General features: G+C 45.1%; 1 protein-coding gene across 13 annotated transcripts in view; it reads left to right on the forward strand.

The window, feature by feature from the left end:
- The window catches only part of PRKN (parkin RBR E3 ubiquitin protein ligase), a 1393119-nt gene that overhangs the window by 444690 nt on the left and 933993 nt on the right, over positions 1–14436 (forward strand). For 12 of the 13 annotated variants that reach the window (XM_089332490.1, XM_051855168.3, XM_089332487.1 and 9 more), the window contains one exon: positions 11304–11544. The exons of the other annotated variant lie outside the window; for it this stretch is intronic. In XM_089332490.1, the coding sequence (XP_089188616.1) occupies positions 11304–11544 (241 nt within the window). The remainder of the gene's footprint in view (positions 1–11303; positions 11545–14436) is intronic. 13 annotated transcript variants of the gene reach the window in all.

The raw sequence follows: 14436 nt of genomic DNA on the forward strand, positions 1-14436 counted from the left end.
TTTATCACACCAGGACGAGGAAAGCAGCCCATCAAGTCTTCTCTTAAAACCCATTTCTGTCACGGGCTTCCCTTGTGCTGCTCCATTTTATGTGTTTACAAAACTACAAGGCAAGACTTATAAATATCGTGTGCTTTGAGCACACAGAAGGATTACTATTTGTATGTTAATTCAGGGGTATGCCCTATAAAGATATAATTGATGCCACATTTGATATTGGTAGTTTATAAATGTCTGACACAAACTACTGGCTATATGTTCTCCTCTATTCACTATACAACACACTTACTTTACAGCTGTTATAATCCACTAGAGATGTTTATACAACGAATGAAATGTTTTCCCTGTCCACCATGTGTGAAGTGGTTCTCCTTCACAGCTGGAGGTGCTAATTTGGTTTAAAGTCTTGCTGGACAATTTTTAAGTCATAGTCCTTAGAAAAGAGAGGACTCTTTCCTTTAGGTCTCTCGGAGCCTCTGAATCTTGCCTGGGTTATGCAGTCCCTGTCCCTGTTACTCTGTTAGACCTGAGTGACTGGCCTGACCCCAGATGCCAAGAATCCAGGTCGCAAGAACCTGAACATGCCCCTGTGACTAGAATGGAGGATTTCACAGCACAGAGGAAAAGCCAAGACTTAGAGGCCAGAGCCCAAATGGGGGTTCCCATGCAGCTCTGGGCCTTGCCTTACACTCCCAATTTAATTGCACACTGAGAGTCACCAGGGGCAATGCAGCAGAATGCTGATTTCCAGGACTTAGCATACAGATTGTGCTTTTGTCAATCTTGGATGGATGAAGCTGTGGTCTTGTGGACACCTCCTGTGGATTTCATGTCAGTTTTGCTGTGAATAAAGAGTAGCGCTTGTAGTTCCTCCATGTGGAGCCTTGGCGGCTTCATTTCATCTTCCTGAGCTCTGAGTGACCGTTAAACGTAATATTGGCATAGGATTGGAGAAGTAGTGGATGAGCATCTTAGTCTGTTTGTGCTTCTATAACAGAATTCCAGAGACTGTGCAGATTATCAAGAAGAGAAATGTTTCTCATTGCCCTGCAGGCCGGGACATCCGAGGTCCAGACAGCGACAGCCTTGGTGTCTGCTGAGAGCTGCTGTCTGCCTCAGAAGCCGTGCCTGGTTTAGATGTCTTCAGAGTGCGTGGACGCTGTGTCCCTCACTGTGGAAGAGACTGGAACTGCCCAGATCCGTGCATGGGGCAGGGCCTTCATGGCCTGGTAACTTTCTGATGAATCCCCTTTTACTGTTGTTGGGTTGACTTAGGTTTCGGTATGAAGTTGGAAGAAGCCACACGCACTCCAGCCACAGCAGTGCAGTTAAGCGCATTGACGTTGATGGCAGGGATTTTTGAGCAGTCAATGTTGGGCCACCCAAAGATTACTTATCACTCTACCCAGCCGCTCAGGACCTGGGCTGTGAGCTTCCACTGTGACTTAACTTTGGCTCTGGTCCGCTTCGCTGTAAAGTGAGCATATTGAGAGTGACTATATCACCAAAGTATTGTGCAGAGTAAAATGTGGAAAACTGAGAAGAGTGCTGGCATGGAGACCATTCAAAAAATGCTACTTATTATTACTATTATGGCTCTTTCATTAAAACTTCAAAAATCACTGACTGAGCACCTACTAGGTGCCATGGACAACCAGGTGTAACATGATCTCACCTGATTCATCATTCAAAAAGGGATGTTTTAACACTACACTGGTACAACAGGTGTACACCCGGCAGGCCCAGACAAATCCTGGTGTGTCACCTAACCAAAACGACTGCAGGTGAAGAAGACACAAGGCAGGGGCCAGGGGCTGGGGGCAGGGGCTGCTACCAGCAATTCTCTTCTACCCAACAGGGCTCAGAGTCTCCTCCAAGGAAGTGTCAAAAAATAGGCAAGGGATGTTGACTTCATGTAGCCCTCACAGGGAGATCCCAAGTATGTTTGATTTGCCCAAGAGCATCTGACTCCCAGCCACAATGAATCCCTGCTTTCTTCCCACTGCTCAGCGTTCTCACCTTTAATTTTACACATCCCATTCCCTTTGCCCCATTGCATTTCCCTCCCTTGTTAGCTTCCTAGGGTAATAAAACAGCACAGATGTGTGGCTCACTCACGGTTCTGGGGCCTGGGATTCAGACAAGAAGGTGGCCACAAGGTCGTGCTTCCTCTGAAGTCTATAGGAGAGACTTTATCCTCAGCTCCTGGCTTTCCTTAGCCTTTGTGTGACCTTCTCCCTCTCTGTTCCTTCCCCTTCTAGTATAAACACCAATTATTGGATTTAGGGTCCAGCCTAAATCTAGGATGGTTCTGTCTCAAGATCCTTACATAATTACATTTACAGAAACACTTAATCCCATATGAAGTCACGTTCTGAGGTTCTGGGTGGACGTGAATTCTGGGGAGATAACTTTCAACCCACTGGACCTCCTTTAGTTGGAAAAAGAAGAGAATGAAAGGGAGGCTAGGGCTCCACGCTTCCTGAGGCCGAGCGTTTCTGCTGTGGGGTAAGGAGTGCCTCCTCCTTTCCTCAGGAGCCTGTTTATAAACCAGGCTTTCTTTGCCTTTCCTGAGTCTCTGCAGAGGAAGAAGTAACCCCAGGGGCAAGCAGAACACATAATCTTGGAGCTTCTGTTAGAGAGGCACACTGCACAGTGGCCCTACAAAACTGCAGGTGCTTCCCCACCTCTGTCTCCCAATGGACCTCTGTAAATTTCATCAGTTGATTTATTACCAAAGAAGAATGAATGGGCTTCACATTATGAAAATGTGAAAAACATCCAGTGAATAGTTGTTTAGGAGTTCACTATGGATGTGTTCTGTTAGACAGTCAGATAATGCTTGTGTCTTTGGCAGCACTCAACAGTTACTTTGGAGTACAGTTTCAAAGTCATGTGTCATCACCTCCTTCCTCACTCACCTGGGCCTGGCACTCAGCATTCCTCCTGACTGTGGGTGCTGTGGCTCCCAGCAGCTCCTGTAGATGGTCTGAGGCCTTTACATGTGGTTTCTCCTGAGTAAGTGACATCAAGAATTAGTTGGGACCAGCCACTGAAACTGAAGATGTGAATGCCATCCATCCTTTCTTGCACTTCGGTGTCAGAGTGGAGAAATTTGTCTGGAAGCCTGCAGATACTCAGTGCCTCTCCACCGGCCTGTGTCTCAGGGGATGAGTAAGCAGGGAACGAGGAGAGCAATTTCATGTTTTATTTATCCAGAGAAAGAATTGTTGCATATGACATAACATATCCAGATTTTGAAAGAGGAGCTGACATAAGTAACAATGTGTTGTATTTATATCTAAAATTTAAACCTGAGGCTAGAAGCTTAAGGAATTTATAGCAAAGGTGTGAAACTGTTTACCTCTGTGTCAGCTGTTTTAAAAAATAAATATGAATGCCTGTCAACTCCGCTTTCTTCCTTGCCACTGAGGAGCCTGACTAAATTCTGCCTCTCTGCCAGCCTGCTCTGGCTCTGTGTAGTGACTCAAGCTCCATGTAGGGAAAATGTGATGTCATAGATTTGCAGGTAATGGCACTGGGCTGCAAAATCTTGGATGGCAGTAGGATGTTTGCTTGACTTTCTGAGAAACTTTTACTACTACTTAAGGATCAGTTCATCCTATACTGTGGATTGAATGTGTCCCCGCAAGTTCTTGTGCTGGGAACTTAATCCCCAACACAATCCCCCTGTGGTAGGAGGCGGGGACTCTGGGGGAGGGGCTGCACCCTCATGAACAGTGTATTTTGCTGGTTGTAAAAGGTCTCAAGGCCAAGAGACCAGGAGTTTGGGTTCGAAGTTCGCCTGCCTTATATACTACTCCTCGCCAAGAACTGAGTCATTCTGGGGTTAAGTATCTTCAGGAGGAGAACCTAAGATTATTGTTATTCAGGATCCATCTCTTTTCCCATGTATGTACCTGGGAAGAATGGCTGCTTAATCCTGACCCAGTAGTTTTTTAAAAAAGATTTATTTATTTATTTGAAAGGCAGAGTTACAGAAAGAGAAAGGCAGAGAGAGGAGGAGAGATCTTCCATCCACTGGATCACTCCCTAAAAGACTGCAATAGTCCTGACTGCGGCAGGCCAAAGCCAGGAGCCTGGAACTTCATCCAGGTCTCCGTGTAGGTTCAGGGGCTCAAGTACTTGGGCCATCTGCCACTGCTTTCTCAAGCACATAGCAGGGAGCTGGATTGGAAGTAAAGTAGCTGGGACTCTAACCTGCACCATATGGACGCCAGCATTGAAATCAGTGGCTCACCCACTGTGCCACAGTGCCAACGCCTGACCCAATAATTCTATAAAGTATATGCAATGATCTGTAAGAAATTACTCCTATATGTTTATTTGCTTATAATATTTATCATAACTAACAATAAAATAATACTGAAAGAAATGACACTTGGAAGACATTTCCTGCAAAGTGTATAGAATGAAACAAAGTGTGAGCCTGGCTTTGATTATCTGATACCCTCCACATGTAGGACAAGTCAGATCTGCGCCCTCACTTGCTGGGGTTGCACACCCTCTTCCCCTCCTGAATGACTCTTCGGGGCGGAGGAGGGGCTCCTCTGTCTCCTCCACACATGCTGGTGCAGCAGATGCCAGTGAGCACCAAGAGGTGTGTGGCCCGCAGTAGGAGGGGCATGGAGGTGACCAGCCTCAGACCAGTACTGCCTAATTAGGGGGGGCTAACTGACCTGTCCCAGTCATTATATTACTCTGCCTTTGGCAACCAGACACAGCCTTTCCGTATCACTGTGTAGCATCTTTGATGGTAATGATAATGAATTTATACGAGATAAATTCAAAGCATAAATCACAAAGAATCTGCTTTTTAAGTCATCTTTGTTTTAATGAAGGACTGGGTTGAAGGGGTGGTTTTTATATTCTCATCCAATTAATATAAATTGGCATTTAGTGTTCATTGAAAACCATGGAGAGAGCCGGAGATCAAGTGAAAAAAAAAAAAAAAGTAAAAAACAATATTGAGTTGTTAGTTGTGACCAAGGAAAGCAGTTCTTAACCACTGCAGTAAAATATGTACCTGCATGACTTCCTAAATAACTGCTATTTTGTCCTTCTTTGGCATAGAACATACATTATTAAAAATTCTGATGGGCTTAGAGAAACATCTGTTGGAAGTTATTTTCAGAAGAAGCAACAAGTCATAATTGTGCTGAAGTTTTTCAGCAGAAAAGAAAGCGAATTCATGCTGTTTTAAAAAGGGTTCCTTCAAAATTACCTAAGACAGAGCCCTGCAATTCAAAATGATTTTTTAAATTGAAATGTGATTACATTGGTGACTATTAAATTAGGTAATCTTTTTATCTGATAATTCTTGGCTGATCATACTGCTTTTCTGAAGAATAAAAAACAGAAAAAGTAAAAAACTGTGCGCTATTAAAGATGCAAGCTGGCGTCAGTTTCCAACCTTAAAATGTGAAGTTAGTGCCCAGTAGGAAGCATGACAGTCTTTTACATAATGAGATAGAACGTTGCAGACTGAGGGGCTCTGGGCACAGGAACAGCACTGAGGGCAGTGGAGGGAGCTGAGCTCACCCCAGGGGACCGACGGGAGTGCAGCAGGCAAGCTGAAGGCAGACCAGGCCTGTGTCCGCACCTGTGTGTCCTGGCCCTGAAGCTGAGCGCTGGAGAGTCTATTGTGGGAGACTGGGAGCCAGATGACGGGCGCCTCCGGCCTGGCTGTGTCCTTTCCTGTGGGTACATCTGACCTGACTCAGGCAAGTTCCAAAGCCACCCCTAAGCACTTCAGGGGATCACTGGATCCTCCAACCATCAGGGGCGTGCACCAAGAGCAAGTTACTGGAGCGGGTGCTGTGGGCTCAGTGTCAGAGGGTGCAGCGTATCTTCTTGAAGAGGATATTGTGCATGGACAGAAACACATACCCAGGGAATGTGGTGCCACAGGAGTGGGGCTGTCTTCCTGCGGCGCCTGCTATCACCGGGAACAGACCTTACCAAAGCTGGGGCCTGCGGTGCACACGGCTGGCCAAACACAGCATCCTGTACCAGCACACTGGAGGCAACGGAGGCTGGCCCGTGAGCTGGGCCTGTACCCTTGTGGGAGACCCAGACAGGCTTGCGACTCCTGGCTTTGGCCTTGCCCAGACCATTTGGAGGCTGAACTAGTGGACAGCAAAGCTAGCACTGGCTCGTGTTCCCGACATCCCCCTCCCCTCTCTGTCCACCTCTCTCTGTGGTTTTGTCTTTTAAATGAAGAAGTCTGAAGGAAAAAAAAAAGAATAAAAGAAAAGGTTCCATAGAAGTACATTACAAAATAAATAAATAAAAAGCTGGAGCCAGCTCTCAGGTTCATTGGAAGCAGTCCGGTGCTCAGCAGTGCCAGGCACAGGGCTCCCAGCTTGGCCGAATCCTGACTCTGTCCACCTGTGCAAGCAGCAGAAGGTTCTGGAGGCCGGAAGTGCCAGAGGAGACGCAGGTGTCCAGCGTCTGGAGAGAGCCTTCTTGCTGCACCCTCATAGGGCTCAAGAGTGGACCGGGCAAAATGGAGAGGGACAAACGGCCCCCTTCACCTCCTGTGTGAGACCCAATCCCGCCTGGAAGGCCTTGTGCTCCTGTGTCCCCATCACCTCCCTCAGGCAGGTCTCTTATACAAGGGCACTTTAAAGTCTTTGGGGAATGAAATGAAAAGATGTTTATTTTGGTGTAATTTGTGTTTAAATCCATGCATAGTTTTTTCATAATCCACATTTTCTGTGAACTTTTTGAAGATTCTTACATGCGAAGAGTTTTTGCATCAAAATTAACTGATTTTTTTTTTTAGTTTTGCTTTTTTTCATAAACTTTTTGAAATAACCTTACATTATTACACTGGGAGTTAAGTTTTAACTGAGTTCTGGGGAGTACGTTAAGACTGTAGTGGATGGCAATGGTGATGCCTTTATAGGATGAAGGGAATATTCAGCACTCCCCTGTGTCAACAAACCTTAACTCTGTCTCAAAGACAGAGCCCCCAGATTTGTCCTTTATTTTACTGTTAGTAAAATAAAGTCACTGTTATAATACATGGGCACTTTGTTAATGGTGCAGCTCTATTAATAGTTTAGAACCTCATCATTAATGAGTTTGGAGATGATCTGCACAACTCTCCATAGGATGTTTGAAAATATTCTGATAACTTTTCAGCCCTCAGTGAGTTTTCCTGGCAGAGCAGCTTCACTTATTTTTTCAGAAGTTAATAAAGCTCCCTGGATGGTTTTGAACAGCATTGTCAGGCAGCTTTTTCAAATACGGCTTGTTGTCAGGGTTCTAATTGGATGACCAGACACTTTCCCAAATGCTTGGACTCTGACCACACACCATCAAAGAGACTACTTTTTGGAGAAAGAAAAAGGCACCAGTGTTTTGTTTATTTCAGATAATGGCTAACTGGATAACAGTTGGTCATTATTTGGTCAAAAACAAATACACAAACAAAAATCCTCCTGCTCATCTTGTATTAGTCCTGGGCTATCTCTATACAAAGTGCTGGAGAGGGACCCCAGGATGTAATTCTTGTACCACAATGAGGTCAGCAGCGCTGTTTGCTGGCCGAGGCCAAGCCCAGTGGGCCAAATACTTATTTGCACTAAAGGACATAAGCCACTGCCTTACATATTGCATTCGTAAGTTGTTTCCAGAGCCTTCTGTTTGCCAACAAACAGAAAGTCAAGGAAGGGAAGAGAAGGAAGACATTTATTTTGCCCTGAGGGACCCGAAGGCTGTGCGGGAGCACTCTGCCATCTTCCCCTGAAAGGCGCCCTCTCCCACATCTGAGCAACTCCATGGATGCTGTGAGACCAAATATTACTGAAGGCTTTGGAGTGGCCACGCAACTGAACTTGATCCGATTTCCTGTTCACCGATGTGTTATTAATGTGGCTTTGAACTCAGCTGGCAAGATGTGCAAATGCACCATCTGGCAAAAGGACCGCTTCTGAGACCAACAGCGTTTTCCGTGAGAGTCAGAGAATTAAGCAATTACAGATCTCGGAACCGTGGATGGAGACTGAGGGAAATATGTTCTATAAATATCACTGTAACTACTCAAAGCTGCTCGGGTCTTCCTGTGCCCCTGTGCAGCTCCTCTCGAGCACTAGGAAAATCTGGATTTGAAAGCAGAGGACTTTTTTTGGCTTTCTTCCTTATTTGTTGAATTTCAGCTGCCCCTGAAAATTTGCTCAGATTCTTCATAAGCTCTGTGGCATCTGAGCGTGGAAGGATTTTTTTTTTTTAATACATCAATCTTTAGTTCACAGAAAGCTGGAATGTTACCAGAGGAAGAGCCACATTTGTTAGCTTCTGCTTGCTCTACCCTACTTAGTCTATTTTCCAAATAGGAATGTATGCACAGAGCAACAGCATAGATTTTTGAGATCTTATTGATGTAAAAGATAAGAAGCCCCTTCTCTGCAGTTTTCAGAACTCGTAGAAGATGGCAAGGTCCCACCAGCATGTACTGGATATTACTGTGGATCAGAGTTGCTCTCTACATTCTACATTTGCCTCCAGTCTTCAGACGAATCCTCAGAGTTGATAATATTATTGTCTGTGATGGAACCATAGGAAGGAAAAATAATTTGCCAGAAATTATGCAGCGAATGAATTATGTAGAGCTTGTGTCTCTACGTATTAATCATTTTGAATTCCATATTCATTATTCCACAACCTGCTGGTCCCCCAAAGAGCACTTGAGGATTGGAGTTCCTGACTGTTGATAGCCACCCATTCATTCATTGTTCTGTTCATAGTCAGGTTCTAAGTGCTGTGTGAGGCATTTGTAAAGATAAATAGTGTGAATGCCACCCAAGCCTGCACTGAAACATTTCTAACTTAAGTTGGAAGACACAGATGGAGCCAGACAGACACATGCATACTTCATACCATCCAAACGCTAATCACTACAGTAAAGAGTGTGGTGGGCAGACATGTGGGGATCTCAGATGAAGGAAAAAACTATTACTTTGATATAGAAGAATCACATGATGTGTGCAGTCCCTGACAACGAAGAACAGGGTTTTATCTGCCTGGGTTCCCGAGCCCACTGGAAAATACAGCATCTGGAGAAAAACCACAGGCCCTGCCAGGGTGTTGATCTTCACAATTGCAAATCTTGCATTCTTATGTGGACTCCCTCCCAGATCCTAATACCAATTTAATGAGATGACTTAGTCTAGAGGCAGGGTGTGGCTGTTCAGGCGTCCTCAACACTGAAGCAGTGATAAAGGTGACAGAGGATCTGCTGGTCCAGTTAGAATGGAGCAGAGTATTGTCTGCTGCTATTGCTTAAGGGTTGCCCCAGTGTCATTTGTCCAATGTATGTCTCCCTTGTGTGTCTTCCGGTCAGCTGGGAGTCCGTGGCCCAGCCTCGCTGCCCTGGAAGGCTCTCTGTCACTCTGTGGCCATGGCTGTACTTGGCCCTGGCTGTGGGTTAGGCTCACATCTGTGCTGTGTGTATGCAACTCTTGCGTCCGTGCTGAAGAGGTGCACGCTTCCAGGGAGTCTTTTTTGACCTTAGCAACAGAGCAAATGCTTCCAAGACCCTGCTTCAGTTACATCTGCTGAGGTCCCAACTGCCCTAGCCAATCACATGGCTGAGCACAAAGTAGGGGGTGGGTGGAGGGGAAGATATTATAATGTCTGCTTATTAATACATAGGAATGGATATTTCTGAAGAATAATCTACCGTGTATACAATGGAGGAGAGGTAAAGAGAAATTTAAAAAGAGGTAAAAAGAAATTTACAAATTTTTAATTTTTAAAATTTAAAAATTTTAAAGACAGTTGATCTAGAAAGGAGCAAATGATTGACACACCCAAATAAAACTGTGCAAAATGTCAGCTTCAGACTAAACACAGGAAACAGCAAAACACTTCAGAAAGATCATTAGCACAACCCGAAAGATTCTTGTATGGAATACATTGGAGTAGGCAGAAACCGGGGAGGGATTTCTAAGCTATCGTAAGTACCTCAGATGGGGAGGTGACAACTGGGAAAGAAAGCAGATGAGGGTGTGAGCTACATTTCTGAGACACACACAGTCCCTGTGGGACCTCGCCATACGTAGGGTGCTGCAGCGCAGGCAGGAGTCCAAGGTAAGGGATCCATGTGGCCCATGAGAAAATGCAGGAGGAAAATCAGACGTTTAGTTGGGAGGAGAGGGCCTGAAGCCTGGGTGAGGTGGGGAACAGTGATGCTTGGACTGAAGAAGGAATGTCAGCAGGGGGAGGACTTAGGGGACAGAGAATGACAGAAAGTAACCGCAGCTGAGCAGGAGCCATCCTGCGGAGACCTAGGAAGCCATGAGGATGGGGCAGTGCAAGCAACCCGTCAACCTGACAGAGGCCGGAGCGTGAGAGTGGGGAAGGGGTGGGAATGGGACTTTAGATTGCAAGGCATCCTGGTGGGCTGCTGTGTGGAGGAGGCTGATTCCCAGTGGTGTGCATGCAGGGGTACCTGTGAGTGATGGACACCACCCCAGGAAGCTCTGAAAGTGACCACAACAAGGGAGTCTGGGGCGGGTGCAGGTGGAAGAAAGAATGTACCCCTGTTACTAGTTAAGGATTAGTATTATTGTGCTTCACCCACGTGTGGATTCAAAACCTTTTTGGAAATGTTCTCTGTTGTTACTTGTGAAATTGGTATCAAAAGTGAATGAGTCCCAGGTCCACAAGCACGTGTTCTCTGCTTGCTGCCCCTTTGGTCAAGCAAGCGTGCCTGTTGGCAACAGCAGAGGGGATGTGTGAGGTCTATTGTTAATGTGTTTGAAATTATTTGGAGCAATGCCCTGTTGGTGACAATAGCTAACTTTCTGTGCTCTTTTATAAAACAGAAATGAATGCCAGCCCTTACATTAGATAATTATAAGGACATATTTCTGAAGTAAATCAGTTTTTAAAATTTAAGATTATCATTTTCTACTGTGCCTCTGGAAGCATTGTGGTAATTCGTTTTTTTCCTATGGGGTTTCATATCCCTTTGAACGTCTCTTTAGGTTTTGGGTGTCATGTTCTCCACCACACACACATTTCTGTTTCTGGCCCAGTGCAGGGTTGCGTGTGTGCTGTGCCCAGTGTGGAAGCACCCTGGCACTGCTGGCAGGTGCCTGTGCTGACACTGGGTGTGTACACACATTTCCCAACTCCTGGTTGCTCAGCTGTGTATAGAAATCGTGCATACCAAGTGTAAGACTGTCTCGCACACTGTGGGACGAGGACCAGGCAAACTGTGCATGCATTTAATGCTGCCTTCCCCGTGTGTTTCCACCTGGCTCCAACAGAACTGTGACCTGGAACAGCAGAGCATTGTTCATGTTGTGCAGCGACCACAGAGAAAAGGTCCAGAGACCAACACGCCTGGAGGAGACAACCCCAGAAGGACCTCAGGAGGCTTCCAGAGGGAGCCAGCGAGCTTAACACGCGTGGACCTCAGCAGCGACATGCTGCCGGCAGTCTCCGTGGGGCTGGCTGTTATTCTGGATGCCAATGGCAGCAGGGGCTCAGCAGCAGCTGGAAGTCCAGGTAATCACAGAGTCTGCCCAAGACTTGGGGGTACTTAGTCCGTGGTAAGTTTTGGATTGGCGTGTACAAACCGTTTGGAGGCCTCATGAGAAGGCACTTGGAGACCAACGGTAGAGGAATGCGTTTAATAGAAGTGTAACAAACAGAGCCACCATAATGAAATGGAATATGAGGGATGTCAGGAGATGGATGGGAGGTGTCGGGACCATGATAATAGGATTTAGTTTTCTTGAAGTACATTTCGATTGATTATGTTTCTGTTGATGTAGAGAAGCTTTAAAAAGCAGGCAGAGAAAGTGAGAGGTCATTTTAGGTTGTGTGGGTTCTAAGGCCGTAGTTTGTGATATCGGTGAAAGCCTTTCTCTGAAGGAGTCCTTCCTGTCTCTGCTCTAACCTGCTTTACAGTGCTTTTCTTTGGTAATGAAGGGAGCTATTCCTGTTATTTTGACAATATTGATATGTTGCCCTACTCTTTTATTCTCCAAGCCAAATTGTCAAAAGAACACCAAGATTAATTTTGACCATGAGTGCGTTTGACAGACTATACAAAATAGTAACAAAGACTTCATGGGGTAGAAGGTGATGTCCCTCCCATCTGCACTAGGTCAGGACATAGGCAGTCCTGGGCTAGTACGGGTTTCACAGGGCCAGGGAGATCTGGGACCAGCAGGACGAAAGCATAAAATAGAAGGAAATGCCTCCTACAAATAGTAGGGGTTGATGGGTCCAGTTTCTTGTCACCCAGACAGGAAAGAATTCAGTGGTGGGACACTCACCAACACCAGTTGGAGGAAAGGATCTGCTGGCGGAGCCACCGTCCACCCTTGAAGAGTGAGTGTGAGCTCAAGACGATGCTGTGCTCGAGGGGCTGAGGCAGATTCTTTGATGAGGTTTTCCCACCTTGGATTATACCATTTACAGAAGGGGGGCAGATTTTACCATATCCAGGGTGGGTCTCTGTTGGCGCAGGTGCGGTTGGGATAACATGGTCTACCTCATACTGAAGCTTCATTACCATCTCCAGCCTCCCACAGGGTGTCTGTGACCACTGGAAGGAAGCATAGACTTGTCAGTGTTCAAGATGGCCCCCCAATCTGGTTAAAACCTTTTTTGTTTGCCTGTGTAGTGCAAGGAGGTGATTGGGGTCTGGCTGCTTAATCATTGATGATCAGGGCCTGTTTCTTATCAACAGATGGTTGTGACAACATTAATGTCTGGCATGGGGCATCCACCCTAAGCCAGTTACTTATCTACCCTGCCTCACTAAGCCAGCCCTCCCTCTATCCTGCCCCCACTCCTAAAATCACTAAATTGAATTTAATCAATTTTTGAAATCATAGATGAACTTGCTCAAAACAACACAGAATTTCCAGGCACAAGTGAATGAGTAGAAATAACACAACTATCTTCAAATAGAAAAATGAATTAACCCAGAATTTAGGAACTTGAGCTGATGATGTTCTAGTGGTCTTGGTTAGGTTACAGAGAGGAGGGAGGTTCTGCTTCAGGTGTACTGGGCACCTAGGGTACTGAAAGAAGACCTGAGAAATGGAAATAATGTAGCAAATAGCAAAATGGGGAAAGTTAGATAAACAGAAATCTATGCAATACCTATGTAATCCAAGATAAGAAATGAATTTAATTATTGGATAGAGGCTGAAAACACATCTGATATTTCAAGCAAGGCACATGTGGGATGACTCCCAAGAGCCCACTTAGATGTCCTGGCATGGATGCCTCCTGAGAGAAGCAAACCTTACTAAAGGGCATTCATGATCCCAACACTGCAAATCAAGCAAGGAAAACCCCACCTTGAGCATATAGGAGGCCAGAATATGCTACCGCTAAATATCAAAATACATCATCCTGAAATAGGCCTTTGTAACATTAAGGATGGCTTTGAGATGAGTGCCTTGAGTAAGAGCAAACACAGGGGAATCTCTACAAAAGCAGAAAGTCACGTTTTGTCAGGGAGGATCACATCTGTGAAGGAGGGCTCCCTCTGCAAGGGTGTCTCAGGTCAGCCCAGGGAGAGGAGCTCTGAGTCCCTAGAGACTTCTCTTCAGAGAAGGCAATGCCCTAAACCTGCCCTACGCACTTGTTGGCTGTACTTTCTCAGCCACATCCCCATTAACTGGCTCCTCCCACACCCTTCTCTCTTTTGTCCTTTGCTAAAGATGGTACTGAAACCTGAATTCAAGGCCACCTCTTTGATATTTACTCATTTTACCTGAATACCTTCCATAATTACATGAGTTAAATGTGTTAATAAACTTCTGTTTTGTTGTGGTTAGTCTGACTTCTTTACCTGGAGTTCTAGATAAAAACTACCAGGGTTGGTGGGAAAATGTATCATTTTCTCCCCTACACATGAAAGTGAACATAAACTGGAAGCTTGGCTCCTTCAAATGTGGGAGAACAAAGCAACAATCTGAAATAGAAAACAAAACAAATATATTTAGTGCTAATTAAACCATAAAAGAAGCAATTGAAATCTGAAAGAGAAAACAGATATAACAGGAAAAGACAGAATTTTAGCAATTGGACTTAAAAAAACTTAAATGGATGATTAAAAAAAGAAAATTGGACAAAAATTGGCTAAAGAGAGAATTAGTGAATTGGAAGGTAGATGTGAAGGAATTGCCCAAAATATGACACAGAATAAGGAGTACAAGAGTTTAGTGGAACAGGAGTTGGCAGTAGAGGGTCTAGCATATATTCTTATTCTGATAGAAAGTCCATTATGGGAAGAAAAAGAATGGAGAGGGGAGAGAATTAACAAAATGAGGATTTTTCCATTATGTATAAATCCTCTTATTCAAGAGTGCACAGCACCAAGCAGGATTAATAAAAAAAATGCAGTTGATCTTGATCACAATAATTAAAAGTAAA

This window comes from Oryctolagus cuniculus, chromosome 5, assembly GCF_051225735.1.
Source record: "Oryctolagus cuniculus isolate XC-2025 breed Fujian yellow rabbit chromosome 5, ASM5122573v1, whole genome shotgun sequence".
Lineage (NCBI taxonomy): Eukaryota > Metazoa > Chordata > Mammalia > Lagomorpha > Leporidae > Oryctolagus > Oryctolagus cuniculus.